At 45.0% G+C, this 13,745-nt stretch overlaps 1 protein-coding gene across 1 annotated transcript in view; it reads left to right on the forward strand.

Moving 5' to 3' along the window:
• LOC134437136 (neuromedin-K receptor) overlaps window positions 1-3,234 on the forward strand; it is an 11,781-nt gene extending 8,547 nt beyond the window's left edge. Inside the window, exons 3-4 of the mRNA XM_063186598.1 lie at window positions 2,129-2,283; window positions 3,038-3,234. Of these exons, the coding sequence (XP_063042668.1) occupies window positions 2,129-2,283; window positions 3,038-3,234 (352 nt within the window). The remainder of the gene's footprint in view (window positions 1-2,128; window positions 2,284-3,037) is intronic.
• The last annotated feature ends 10,511 nt before the right edge of the window (window positions 3,235-13,745 follow it).

Raw genomic sequence — 13,745 nt, forward strand, 5'->3', positions numbered from 1 at the left:
CACACACATTCAGACACACACACACACACACACACACACACACACACACACACACACACACACACACACACACACACACACACACACACACACACACACACACACACACACACACACACACACACACACACACACACACACATACACACACACACACACACACTCAGACACACACACACACACACACACACACACACACACACACACACACACACACATCAAAACAAACACACATGCATATAAAAACTCACTCAAACCACACAGAAATGCACTCACAGAAATGCATATGCAAATATACACGGACACAGACACACACAACCAAAGCCCACAGACATAGGCTCCACAAGCCCACGCATACCCAAGTACACATTAGCACAAGCATATACGTACAGACAAACACAAATACTAATGCAGCCTTCATCTCGTCTCATGATCTCATGCATTATATGTAAATACTTTGAAAGTTACACAAATACTATGCACACCCACACAGACAATGCAAATTCAACTGTCAAAGAAAAACAAAACACTGGCATATGAGAACATGATTCAGTCCCCTTTCTCTCTTTTTCTTTTCTTTCGCTCACTCCGCCTCTCGTAGTGTCTCTCATTCTCCCTCTTTAACACTCTCCCTGTCTCCATCTCTCATTTTGCTTTCTACAACCCTGTCTTTTTAGACAGGTCATCAGCTGAGAAAATTAGGCCTTTCATTATTTTAAGGTGGGCCAGCGGTGTAGTCTACTTTTTTGAAGTGGCTATACTGTATATTTGAGCATTTTTTAAAGTGGGTATACTGTATATATTTGTGCTATTCAAAACAATGGATCAATCAATTTTAAGTAGGTATACTGAAACCCCTGAAATGTTGAAATGGGTATACTCCGTATACCCACGTTCTACGTAGATTGCACCACTGAGTTGGGCAACTTTATTTCCCTTTTCTTTACTTTGTGGGGTGTTTGTAGACATGTATGTAAGGGAATAGGACAGACTAGTGCTGGAAAATAGTCAATAATGCATGCAAATATAGTTAATAATGCATGAAAACCAGTCATTTTGCAAAACGGCAGCCATATTGAATTTGGGCAAAAATTGAGGTGGCCCTATGTTTTAATCTCTTCCAATAGGCCTTCTGGTCAGTAATCCACAGAGAAAACGTTGGCAGGATGAAAGGCCTAATTTTCCCAGCTGATGACCTGTCTATTCGGTCTCTCTCTCTCTCTCTTTTTCCCTGTCTCGATGAGCTATCACAGAGAGGGGCAACCCTCTCCCTCTCTCAGGTATCTCATCATCCTGTGCTTGCTGGTGTGTGCAATCAGAGAGAGTAGAGAGAGAGAGGTTCCATTGGCCCATTGTTTCCGGGTTCTATTATTGCAAGGGGGAGGGGGGGAAATCCCCCTTTAGGCAGACCTAAGGACTGTTCTATTCAATGCTGGGAGTATTATGACACGTCCCTTTAGGCAGACCGGAACCTAGTCATGTTAGGTGCCCATAGCAAACTATTACAATGGCATATCTCTATACTTAAAGAATCTCTGGTACAATAATACACACACATGAGTATGATCACATACGACGCAAATGCATTGATGACTGTCCTGTACAGTAGTCTACACACTTGGACAATGCATTCTAGTCCCCTCTCTCTCCCTCTCTTCCTGTTTCTCTCTCATTCATTCATTCATTCTCTCTCTCTTAGGGCAGTCATGAGTGAGCGGTTAGGGCGTCAGACTTGCATCCCAGAGGTTGCCGGTTCGACTCCCGACCCGCCAGGTTGGTGGGGGGAGTAATCAACCAGTGCTCTCCCCCATCCTCCTCCATGACTGAGGTACCCTGAGCATGGTACCGTCCCACCACACTGCTCCCCATGGGGCGCCACTGAGGGCTGCCCCCTTGCACGGGTGAGGCACAAATGCAATTTCGTTGTGTGCAGTGTTCACTTGTGTGCTGTGGAGTGCTGTGTCAAAAAGACAATGGGAGTTGGAGTTTCCCAATGGGCTTTTCGCTTTCACTCTCTCTCTCTCTCTCTCTCTCCCTCTCTCTCTCTCTCTCCATCTCTCTCTCTCTCTCATTCTCTCTCTCTCTCCATCTCTCTCCCTCTCCCTCTCTCTCCATCTCTCTCTCTCAGGTATCACATCCTGCTGGGCCTGCTGGTGTACCTGGTACCGCTAAGCATCATGGGAGTGGCGTACAGCAGGGTGGCGCTGATCCTCTGGGGAGCTGAGATACCGGGAGACTCCTCCGAAAACTACCACCAACAGCTGCTCGCCAAGAGGAAGGTTGGTACACTGGCTACCGTATATCCGTGCATGTGTGTGTGTGTGTGTGTGTGTGTGTTATCGTTTGTATCCATGTGTGTGTGTGACCCAGGGCTTGACACTGGCACCTGCAAACCAGCCAAATGCTGGTAAAACTCGGCTGTGGCTAGTAATACGTACAGTGTCACTAGCCAATTTGGCTGGCAGCTTATTCCTTGGTCATACGCATCACAGTAGCCTATGTTCTGTTCTTTGCCCCTTGTGTTTCAATACTTGTATTTAAGTTCAAGAAAAGGATCAATAACTCTCAATACTTCCATGTAGAAAGCTATACACTGATCTTGCTTTAGCACGAAGTTAAACATACACTATCAAGATAAAGGAAAAAAAACAATATCAAATCTGTAGCTGGCTAGTGGAATACCTGAATGGCTAGTGACTTGGGAAAACCACTAGCCACAGTGGCCGCTGGGTGAAAAAGTTAATGTCAAGCCCTTGTGTGACCGTGTGAATCTATGTGTGTGTGCTGATGGTAGTGACCTTTGCCCTGTGCTAGGTCCCCTATCACCTCTACTTCCTCCTGATGGCAGCAACATGATATTCATTCATTCATTCATTCATTCATTCATTCATTCATTCATTCATTTAGTTATTTACTCCAAATAGTGAGGGTGATGGTGGCGGGGGTGCTGACCTTTATCCTGATGATACTATTGTTATTATTTTTCTATTTATTTATTCATATTTGCACATGTATTTATTTTCTTAACTCCAGATAGTGAAGATGATGGTAGTGGTGGTGGTGACCTTTGCCCTCTGCTGGCTGCCCTATCACCTCTACTTCCTCCTGACGGGGCTGAGTCCACGCCTCACGCGCTGGAGGCCCATCCAGCAGCTCTACCTGGCCGTCATATGGCTAGCCATGAGCTCCACCATGTACAACCCCATAATATACTGCTGTCTGAACAACAGGTAATATATAATACACACACACACACACACACACACACACACACACACACACACACTAGAGCATGGCAACCCGACCGAAGCCCGACGGGCCTGGTCGGGACCCGACGGGCCGGGCCGGACTCGGACAACAAAAATAGAATATCTGTCGGACTCGGGTCGGGCTCGGGCTTGAAGCAAACAGACATTGTGAAAATTGTAAGCAACCAGAGGAAACGTTTCAGTTCATGCAAACGGCAGTTTTGTGATTAAAAAATAAGTAATTGAATATGCATAAATGAAAATGTTGATAGGCTACTGTGCCAGTGATTATTATTGGCTGTATGCACGCGCCAGTTACCAGTGGCAACATTTGGACGCCCACTCCGAGTCAGCCGAGCAGGGATGCCGAGTGAACTTGCTTGCCAAATCAACACTTTTCAGTGAACGCATGGTCTTTTGCTGTAGGCCTAGTGTAGGCCATGCCTTCGAGGCTGTCTTGAATGTTGAACATAAAATGACGAAGTTTGTCACTGCATTGTTCGCCAAGGATTACATTTCCAGCATGGGGCTAGCAAGGACCATAATATGGATAACTAAGAAGACACACACGCTACGTGGAGTGTAAGGTAGGGGCTGAGAGGTTTCCTGTTACTATTTTGTCCGCTGTGACATGTCATGTCCTTCACGTACAGTAGGTTCTTAATTGGTGTCACTTTTACTGTACAGTTGTAACTATGCGCGTGCAACCTTTCCTTATTTTATATTGACATGGACATCAGGGGAAATAGCATTCTCTTGGAGGGCCGAACAGGCTACTGTTCTTCGGGGTTAGCAATAGCCCTGTTACTCATTGCGCGGCTCGACGCCTGACTTGGCGGCTCGCGAGGTTAGGCTATAGAAAAAATATTATAGCCCAACACAATCAACAGATCTGCATTTAAAATCTGCCATGCCTACATACATATACAATGAACACGCATCACAGTCATCTGCATCACGCCAAGTAGGCAAGGCTATGGGCACGTCTACATCAAGATCTCTTTTTTCCCTCTGGCTGACCCGGCACCCCATGCGTCGTTGTTTATTTAGCCTACTGACAAATTTGACTCGGGCAAGCAGCAAGCCACATTTCCCCTCAGAAGTGAGCCGCGAAAATCAATCCCAGATCTTATTTGAAAATGCATTGGCTGTCATTTTTATGGACGTTTGTTCACATTTTCATGGTGGCGTTTGCATTGTTTTAAGAATAGACGGCTTTACATTCTAAATGGCTGGGGTCGTCTATCAGCAGAGAAAAGAGCGCCGAAACTTAACCTAATTCGGCAAACATCCTTCACAACAACGCCACCACACTCAATGGCACAGACCAATAAATTATCTTGTCCACATCAAACGAGTAATTCCATCATACATTGTGAATGATGCGTGCACGCGCCTGGTGTAACTCTCTCGCGCAGATTGCATTGTTGGTGACCACATCGCAAATCGCTGTTCATTTTCGCGCCTGGTGTAACTCTCTCGCGCAGATTGCTTGGTGACCACCTCCCAAATCGCTGTTCATTTTCAGTTTAACCTGGCGCTGTCAAACGGGCAATGAAGGCAAGCAGAGCGCGAATAAAGCACGCGTCCCGTTGGAATGCTGCAGCAAGTTGGAAACTTAAACTTTCTCTCTATCTCGCTTTCTCTCTCTCTCTCCGCACGGCATTGATTGACAGCTGATATAACTCAGTGCTGTCGGCGATGTCGCATTTTTATAAATAATAAGTTAACAAGACCATCAGGCAACCATCCTTCACAAGCTCAATACGTAGCCTACATAGAAACATAAGCTGCGCTGTCCTGTGTGTGTGTGTTTATACTTACTATGCGCGTGTAACTAAATTAGGCTACTGCAAATTGCCTCATCCTAACGTCTTTGCCTATCCTGGCTATTTATCACGTGCTATTTTGAGTATGGAGGAGCCCACATAGAAAATCTTGCTTGCGTGCAGGTTCTGTTGTTATTACAGTGGTCTCGGGATTCGGACGGGTTCGGACACAAACATTTTAATTAGTCTCGGGCTCGGGTCGGTGTCGATCACTTTTCTGTCGGCTGAGGGCCGGGCTCGAACAGAAAAAAACGGCCCGAGCCACACTCTAACACACACACACACACACACACACACACACACACACACACACACACACACACACACACCACAACTCTACCTGGCCGTCATATGGCTAGCCATGAGCTCCACCATCATGTACAACCCCGTAATATACTGCTGCCTCAACAACAGGTAATATACAGTATATAGCCATGTCACCTAATTCCGCTCATCTCCCAATTCACCCCCCCTAACTTGTAAGTGGTGATTGGTAATTATTTCTACACTATTCAATTCAGGAATGGACATCCCCATGATAAGAGTTTGTATGCTTACAATTTGAACTGGTAATGACAATGAAAACCGAGTCAAACTAGCCTCGTCCTCCTGACCATCCCATAATACTACCATTTCCATCTCGTATTCATGGTCTGGACTTTGTTTGATCTGACGCGAATGCAGGAAGCAGGAAGGACATTTTCGGAAAAAACAGGATTTAACTTATAAATTGTTGAACAAACATGTCTGGCGTCTATCTATGGCGATGTGGGACAGTTTAACAGACACGTTTGACAGAACATCCTACCGTAGGATAAAATTACAAAGTAGGACCGTTTGTCAGAACACCGGCGCAAACCCTACCGGTCAGTGGTGGCTGCTCACTTTTAAAATAAGGGAAGCCCATTTTACGCGTTCAGGGTTGTAGTGGCTCATGCCATCCCAAAGCAGAAGATTAAGTGAAAAAAAGAATTAGTTATGAGTCTGTATAACATAGCTGTGTCTCCGTAGCCAAACTGGTGGCAATCTGACCACAGTTCAGCACTTAACTTGTAAAAGTCAGTCTGAGACAGTCAAGGCACAACACTCAGAACACAATGCAGATGGGGAACAACTTAAGTGAAGATAGAACTGAAGTAGTATTCATAGACTAGATCAAGTCATATACTGTAGGTGTGAAGACAAATGAAAAAAAACCCTTTTCTTCAAAGTTGTACTTTTGCACATTTTGCTGCAAGACCTCATAGACAGGTTGAGCATCTTGGCCCTCTGAAACATCAAAGAACCCCACAAAACGCTGAATTTGCCCTGCCCCATCTCAGAATGACTCACATTTGAGCATGACAAAGAGATGTCAAGCAAAAAAAAAAAAAAAAAAAAAAGAGCAGTCTGCACCTCACTTGTTATTTCATCAGAGACTGTGGCAGCAGGTGCATTGGTTAGAACCTACTGTAGGTCATTTTGAATGCTGTGGGACATGCCAGAAAACTAGCTGATTACTGAAAACGTTTTGCAAGGACAGTCATATTTTGCCAATGTTTCTGTGAGTTCTCTAGTCCCCTGTTAATTCTCTATCTCATTGTGCAGCCGCAGCTGCACAATCGTGCGCGAGACATGTTCATTCATTGCCTTTCTCATACCGTGTGTAGGCTAAGTGTAAGCCCTGTCGAAATTGACAAAGGATCCATCTTTTCACCCGACAGGGTTTCATCACCAGACACGGCCAGCAGTAGCCTACATTTTATTTGTCACGAGAGACTCTGAAAATATGCACGAATATTGCTGCGCATCATTTTCTGATGTTCCATCACCCAATGAAAGGAAAACTACCCCACTTCATCCTCACTAAAATTAAGTTTATAAGCAGCATGACAAATTTTGCACTGGCACATCTCCACTCAGGAAGTGCTCATGACAGGCACGACAAAAACTTTGTTCTGCTATCCTACCGTCGGTAGGCTAGCATATTTAACCACAACCGCAGGGACGCAGGAAGTGGGGTGCTCCGGGTGCTGCAGCACCCCCCGTACTGGACAACAGACGCAGCTGCATCACTTGTGTATTACCCTAAATTCAGACATAGTTTTTTTCTCATTATTATTCTAAAATAAAAACACAAAATATGAATATTTTCTACTTTTTTAATACTTATAAGTAGTTTGAAATGTGAATGCAATTTTGGTTTGAAATGAGTGATAAACTTTTAGACCCCAACCAGACCGGAACAGTGGTGTAGAACGGTGCAGCCAGTGACGCGGGAGAGACGTTTGTTTTGTTTAGCTTGTGGTGTCAAGGTAGTAATAAAAGTGGTATTAACAGCGATATGTTGGCTTGGGCATGCATCAACATACACGGTCTTAAACCCATTGGAGGAGCTAACTTGTTGTGAAGAGAGGTCTCATCACTTTGGTGATCAAAAACGGACCAACTAAGCAAGGAATTAGGTGAATTTAAAGTGCGACGGGAGAAGGGAATGTCACCAAAATTGTGCATCGTGTCAGGTAAGAAGTGACTTTTGTTTCTTGCGGTGGAGATTGGATTCGTAGTAGCACATTGGTAGGCTAGGTCTTGTCTATTGCTGGTGAAGTCTATCTTAGCCTCGGAGTTGGCTATGGGGTGAATCTGTAGCACAGCCGATGGTGTGTGTGGCTTGTCTATCATAACTGTTGCCAAAGTTGAATTGCCGCGGTGTGAAATGGCTGTGCTATTTTTAGATGTTTTGGACTTTTGTAGTGGTGGCGATTTGTTCCTTTTGCCTCTAGTTGCTGATTTGACCGTTTAGCGTCACCTTTTAGCGCGTCTTAAATATGGCCTACGTCAAATGCAAACAAAGGTTGCTTTCACACTCCCTGTATCAATAGCCAGCAATGGCACGAGCTTTAGCCTACTTCTCTCGCCGATCACAGCACAAACTCTTTGGCCGGCAGAGTGTAATCACATTCGGGAAGCAGTGCCTATCTCTGTGTGCGTGCGTGCTTTTGTGCGCGGGCGGTGAGACAGGGCAGGGGTCCTGATCGTATGCATCTTGAGATACACAGTCGCAATTGCAAGAAAATCTAAATTGTTTGAAAGCCCGGTCACCTCTCACAAGTGCATCGCATAGCCTAGTCATGCATTTCTACTAATTTCACACATTGTAGACTATACCCATGGAGAAGAGAGAAACTGTCACGGCAGCGCGATTTGCTCTTGAACTTAATACTTTTGAAGTGAAATGTTAAACAAAAAAAAAGGTAAAATCTAGTTATCCTTGGTTAGGCTACATAAAACATGAAGAAGTTAGTCAGATGGGATTCGCCATTCTTCATCCTAAAATTGATTAGAATGCAGGAAATTGCATCTAAAAAACACATTTTTTTTCTGGGAGAGGACTCCCAGACCCTCCGCCGACCACAGCACCCCCTGGTCAAAATGAGTTCCTGCGTCCCTGCACAACTGTGTAGCCAAACTTTCATGAACAAAGAGCTACTGAAACCAAACCAAGCCTTTCACGATCGCTTCAAATTATTAAGGAAAACAACAAACTGTCAGCCACCATTAGTTCTCTCTTCCTCTACCTGGCCCTTCAGTACTCCTGCCCTCATCTGGATCATCTGGCCTCCTGCGCTGATGCTAGAAAGCATTCCATAGGCTAAAGAAAACATTTCATATTGAGTTGATGTTTGCGCACCTGTGGAAATGCTGCACGCTATAACAGCGAGACGAAATAGGCTACAGTTGCAGAGGAGCCAAAGCATGAAAAACGGCAAATACCTGTATAAGGATTCCGTTCCTTGAAGATACACACTGCAAGCACGGGATGTAGGCGAACGTGTCTGCATGTATTCGTGGCATTGCAACTTGAAAATAGAATAGATTCCCGCGGGCGTGAAGGGGCTCAGCTCACATTACAATGAATGGTCATTCGCTGAGGGCTTTCACAATGCTGATTCTGCGGATAGGACGTGCAAACTCTCCAGTAATTAATTTTTTTAAAAGACAACTAAACTGTCTGCATGCGGCAGTAATCAACCCCTGACAGTAAATTAAACCAACTCCTACCTTAAGTTATTAACATGTTGACCTGTTGCTTTTTGAAGTTATCAGCTCCTCCAAGGATAACATCCATATGTCCGTACAAGGATCCTGTCGCATTACAATCCTTTTGGTGCATGTGCTGATATTTTCGTAAACAACTACATGATTGATGATTTTAGCTATTACAAATCTAGCATCTCAGAAGCTGTCAAACTCGTGAAAAAAAATGTCTTATGATGGACAAACACTACCTCCAATCACCAGACACAGGCCGTCATGTTGACACGCCCAGATCTTACCTACCCCAGGGAAGCCAAACGGCCTCGGAAGTGTTACGTCTTTGTCGATTTGGCCAACGTTTGCCCAGAATTGTTGAAAAAACTTGTCTCTTGGCCCGCCTCCTCAAAGCCGGGCTTTTCCGCGCTTTGAAGCCTGGCTGCAGCTGGCGGCTTCATAATACGACTTCCTCAGCAAATTCAGACGAAATCACTTCATTAAGCTACAGGACAACATGTTGTAGTTATGCAACTAAATGCTGTATGCCCAATACAGCATTTAGTTGCATAACTACAACATGTTGTGTTTAGTGAATAACTGTTTTTATCATCAATTTAACATTGATGATGTTGCTTTTTCTCCCGAGAATGAGGGAGGCCGTTTGGCTTCCCTTGCTGTCTCTGAATAGCCGCGCCTGCTACCAGTCAACATCGCTCCACAGAAGACAGGTACCAGACGTAGTGCGGTGCCAAGTGTCTTGGTGGAAGTACGTTGGATGGCGCGCAAGGCTAAAGTCAAGCAGCCATAAATAACATTGTAATGAACTGTGTCCCGTCAGCCAGAGAGAGATGGAAATTTAATTTTGTAACAATATTCTGACTTCAAATTCACCCCTTTCCAATTTTGGATCAAAATTATTTCACAGTTTCCCCAGCAATGACCTAACTGGTCACAGTTACAACAACGGTAAAGCCAGGACTAAGAGTGTGAGCGAAATTAGCACAACAGCATAAAGGAATAATTAACAATAACGGAAATACTGACGTGACATGAAATAAAGCGGGCAGAATTGGGAGCCGGTGAATTGTGCTCAAGCTACATTTTGAACATACAGGACGTTAAACATCAAATTACGATATGAAGTGCTGACAATGTTAGCTAATATTGCTCATAGCCTGATCACGTTTTCAATGAAGTGGGTGGATTTTTACTACAATACACACATGCTCACACACACTCACACACACGGCTCACATGCTTGAAAGCCATACAACAGGCCTGTCTGTATGTGTGTCAATCTGCAGTGTTTTGGGTCGCCTGCGGGAGGTGACACACACATTATGTGCATCTAACATTGGCCATAGGGCCAGGTTGTTATCTACAGTGTGATTGCTCTTGTTTTGAATTGTTAATTTGTTTGGCTGGCTGTCTCTTTCTGTGTGTGTGTGTGTGTGTGTGCGCGCACGTGTGTGCCTGTGAGCAAGCATGTGTGTGTGTGTGTGTGTGTGTGTGTGTGTGTGTGTGTGTGTGTGTGTGTGTGTGTGTGTGTGTGTGTGTGTGTGTGTGCGTACGCATGTCTGCGTGTATGTGTTTCCAGATTTTGGGCAGGCTTCAAGCGTGCATTCTGCTGTGTCCCACTGGTGTGCGTGTCACTGTCAGTGCAGATTAAATTTTACTGTGATGTGGTGGGTTTGTGTGTACTGTATTGCAAGACTTAGACTACTACTGCTTAGTAGATACTGCTACAAACCACAAATTTGGATTACTATTATTATTGCTATTATTAGTACTTATTATACTACTATTGTTTTGGTTTATAAATAAACTATCAAACTAAACTGTGCATGCATCCGTGCATCCGTCCGTGTGTGTGTGTGTGTGTGTGTGTGTGTTTGTTTGTGTGTGTGTGTTTCTATGTCTGTGTGTGTCTGTGTCCGTGTATGTGCGCGCGTGTGTGTGTTGTGTGTGTGTGTGTTTGTATGCATGTGTTTGTGTATGTTTTTGTGTTTGTGTGTGTTTGTGTGTGTGTGTGTGTGTGTGTGTGTGTGTGTGTGTGTGTGTGTGTGTGTGTGTGTGTGTGTGTGTGTGTGTGTGTGTGTGTGTTTCTGGATTCCGTGCCAGTTTCAAGCATGCATTCCACTGGTGTCTGTCCATCCACCTGTCAGAGCTGACAAAACTAATCTGTGTGCCTATGTGTGTTTCTGTTGTTTGTTTGTGTGTGTGTGTGTGTGTGTGTGTGTGTGTGTGTGTGTGTGTGTGTGTGTGTGTGTGTGTGTGTGTGTGTGTGTGTGTCGATGTGTGTGTCGATGTATGTGTGTGTGCGTGTGCCTCCAGGTTCCGAGCGGGCTTTAAGCGTGCATTCCGCTGGTGTCCGTGCATCTCCCTGTCCGAGTTCGAAGAGCAGGACCTGCTGTGTAAGCGCCGTCACACCCTCCGCCAAAGCAGTGGCTACACACACACTATGGTACTCACACGCTACGAGTCTGTCCTCGGCGAGCACGGATCCGAGGGTCCGGGAAGGGGTCCAGCGTCACGCCGGAAGAGCTCGGGGACCACGCGACAGCTCAGCACAAACGGTAGTGCAGCCATGTACCGGATGTCGCCGTATCAGCAGCAGCAGCATCACACGCGGTTGTCAATCAGCAGCGGTTGCTATGACACTGGCATGGCCTCTGCATCACTGCAGCATCAGCAGCCACACACACACCTGTCCATCAGCAGTTGTCATGGAGATACAACTGGTGTGACCTCTGTGTCACCGCAGCAGCAGCACACATGCCTGTCCATCAGCAACAATTGCCCTGGAGATACAACGGCTGCAAGCACTGAATTACAGATGCAACAACAACAGCATCACACATGCCTGTCTCCCAGCAACAGTTGTCATGGAAATGGAAATGCAAGAGACAGCGGTCCAAAATCTGAAGCACAGCAGTACACCTGCCTGTCTGTCAGCAACAATTTTCAGGGAGATACAATAGACACGGATTCAACCTCCGCATCACAGCAACAGGTAGAGCAGCCATGCTCACCACTGTCCATCAGCCGTTGTCATGGAGATGCAGGGGACAATGCTACAACCTCCACATCACAAAAAGACCAGCTGCAGCACGATGACCAGATGCCCATCAACAACAGTTGTTATGGAGGTGGTAGGGACTCTGACGAAACCCACACATGACAGCAGTCCCTACAGCAAGACACATGCTTGTCTGTCAGCAGTGGTTGTCAAGGAGATGGTAGAGACACTGATGAAACTTCTGCATCACAGCAGTAACTAACAGAACTGTCCATCAACAATAGTTATTGCTAGTAATTGCTAGTGCCAATTGTGCAACCATCACTACCAGCCCCACCAGTGCTGATGACAGCTGAGTGGTTGAATGCAGTGATGGGCAACCTGGATTCAAAAGCTATAATCCAGTGCCACATATTCCAGGTGACCTGGTTCTCCAGCTAGTGATTGCCCTAATTGGACAGGTAAAACCAGGTCATTTGGAATGTGTGGTACTGGATTGTAGCTTCTGAATCCAGGATACCCATCACTAAGAGTCAGTGAGTGTGGTGCTGGCCAAACTGTATGGAATTGCATTACATTACATTGCACTTAGCTGATGCTTTCATTTATTCAAAGTGACTTTTTCAGGGTATTAGTTACAGGCCCTGGAGCAATGTGGGGTTAGGTGCCTCCATGGATGGAGATGTAGGGAGAGGTCAGGGGGGATTCGAACCTGCCACCCCTAGATTGAAAGACCAACTCTGTAACCACTAGGCCACGGCTGCCGTTTATTTAACAAAGTTCCAGAAGACAATAGATATCTGAATAAAGTTCCGGAAGGAAATGAGTGTCTGATGTAAGTGAGGAGGATACTTTGAGACATTACAACAGATTGATGAGTTAACAATTTGACTCTGTCCTGACCTGTCCAAAAGTGCAGAAGCTAAATGTATATTTGGATGATGTTATCATATTTTGTGTAAGCAGGAAACATCTGAAACACAGTATATGTAATTCTTCCACCTTCTAGGACCAATGATTTGCTTTTCCATCAAGAACGCCACGTCTGATCTTGGGCGTAGGCCTGGAAATCTGTCCTGTGCAGCTTACTACAGGTAAGCCAAGTTATTACTTACAGCACAGGTATTAACAGTAGATAGTAGTTGTCATTTTTATGCCCTTAACGCGAGCCCATCTGCATTCAGAGGCTACTAATCAAACACACTAATAATAGAGCAACCATCAAAGTAGTAGAAATGTGAAAGCAATATAACAAGCATGTAATGAAGTAGTTACATCTAGTAACTGAGTTGCAGATACAGTAGATTCAAGCAGTAGTAGTAGTAGACCAAGTGAAGTATGTAGTTGTCCACTGCGATGTAAAGTAAAGACTGATATGGGCACGTCTGATACCCACTTAACACTGGCAGGAGTGTACTGGGGTTATGCAATAGTCTCCCGTAACTAAAATGTGCAATGAAGTAGTCAAAGTTAGTGTATGTCATTTTAAAAAAATCCTGCTGCACATTCACAAACGTTATCTTTTTCATTAACATATACCATTTCTAAGTATTGATTATGAGGTCGGCCATTTTGAATGATCAGTCGTAGACATCTTTGGCTGCAAAACATACTGTACTTTGGTCAGACCAGTAA

Source organism: Engraulis encrasicolus, chromosome 21 (assembly GCF_034702125.1).
Source record: "Engraulis encrasicolus isolate BLACKSEA-1 chromosome 21, IST_EnEncr_1.0, whole genome shotgun sequence".
Lineage (NCBI taxonomy): Eukaryota > Metazoa > Chordata > Actinopteri > Clupeiformes > Engraulidae > Engraulis > Engraulis encrasicolus.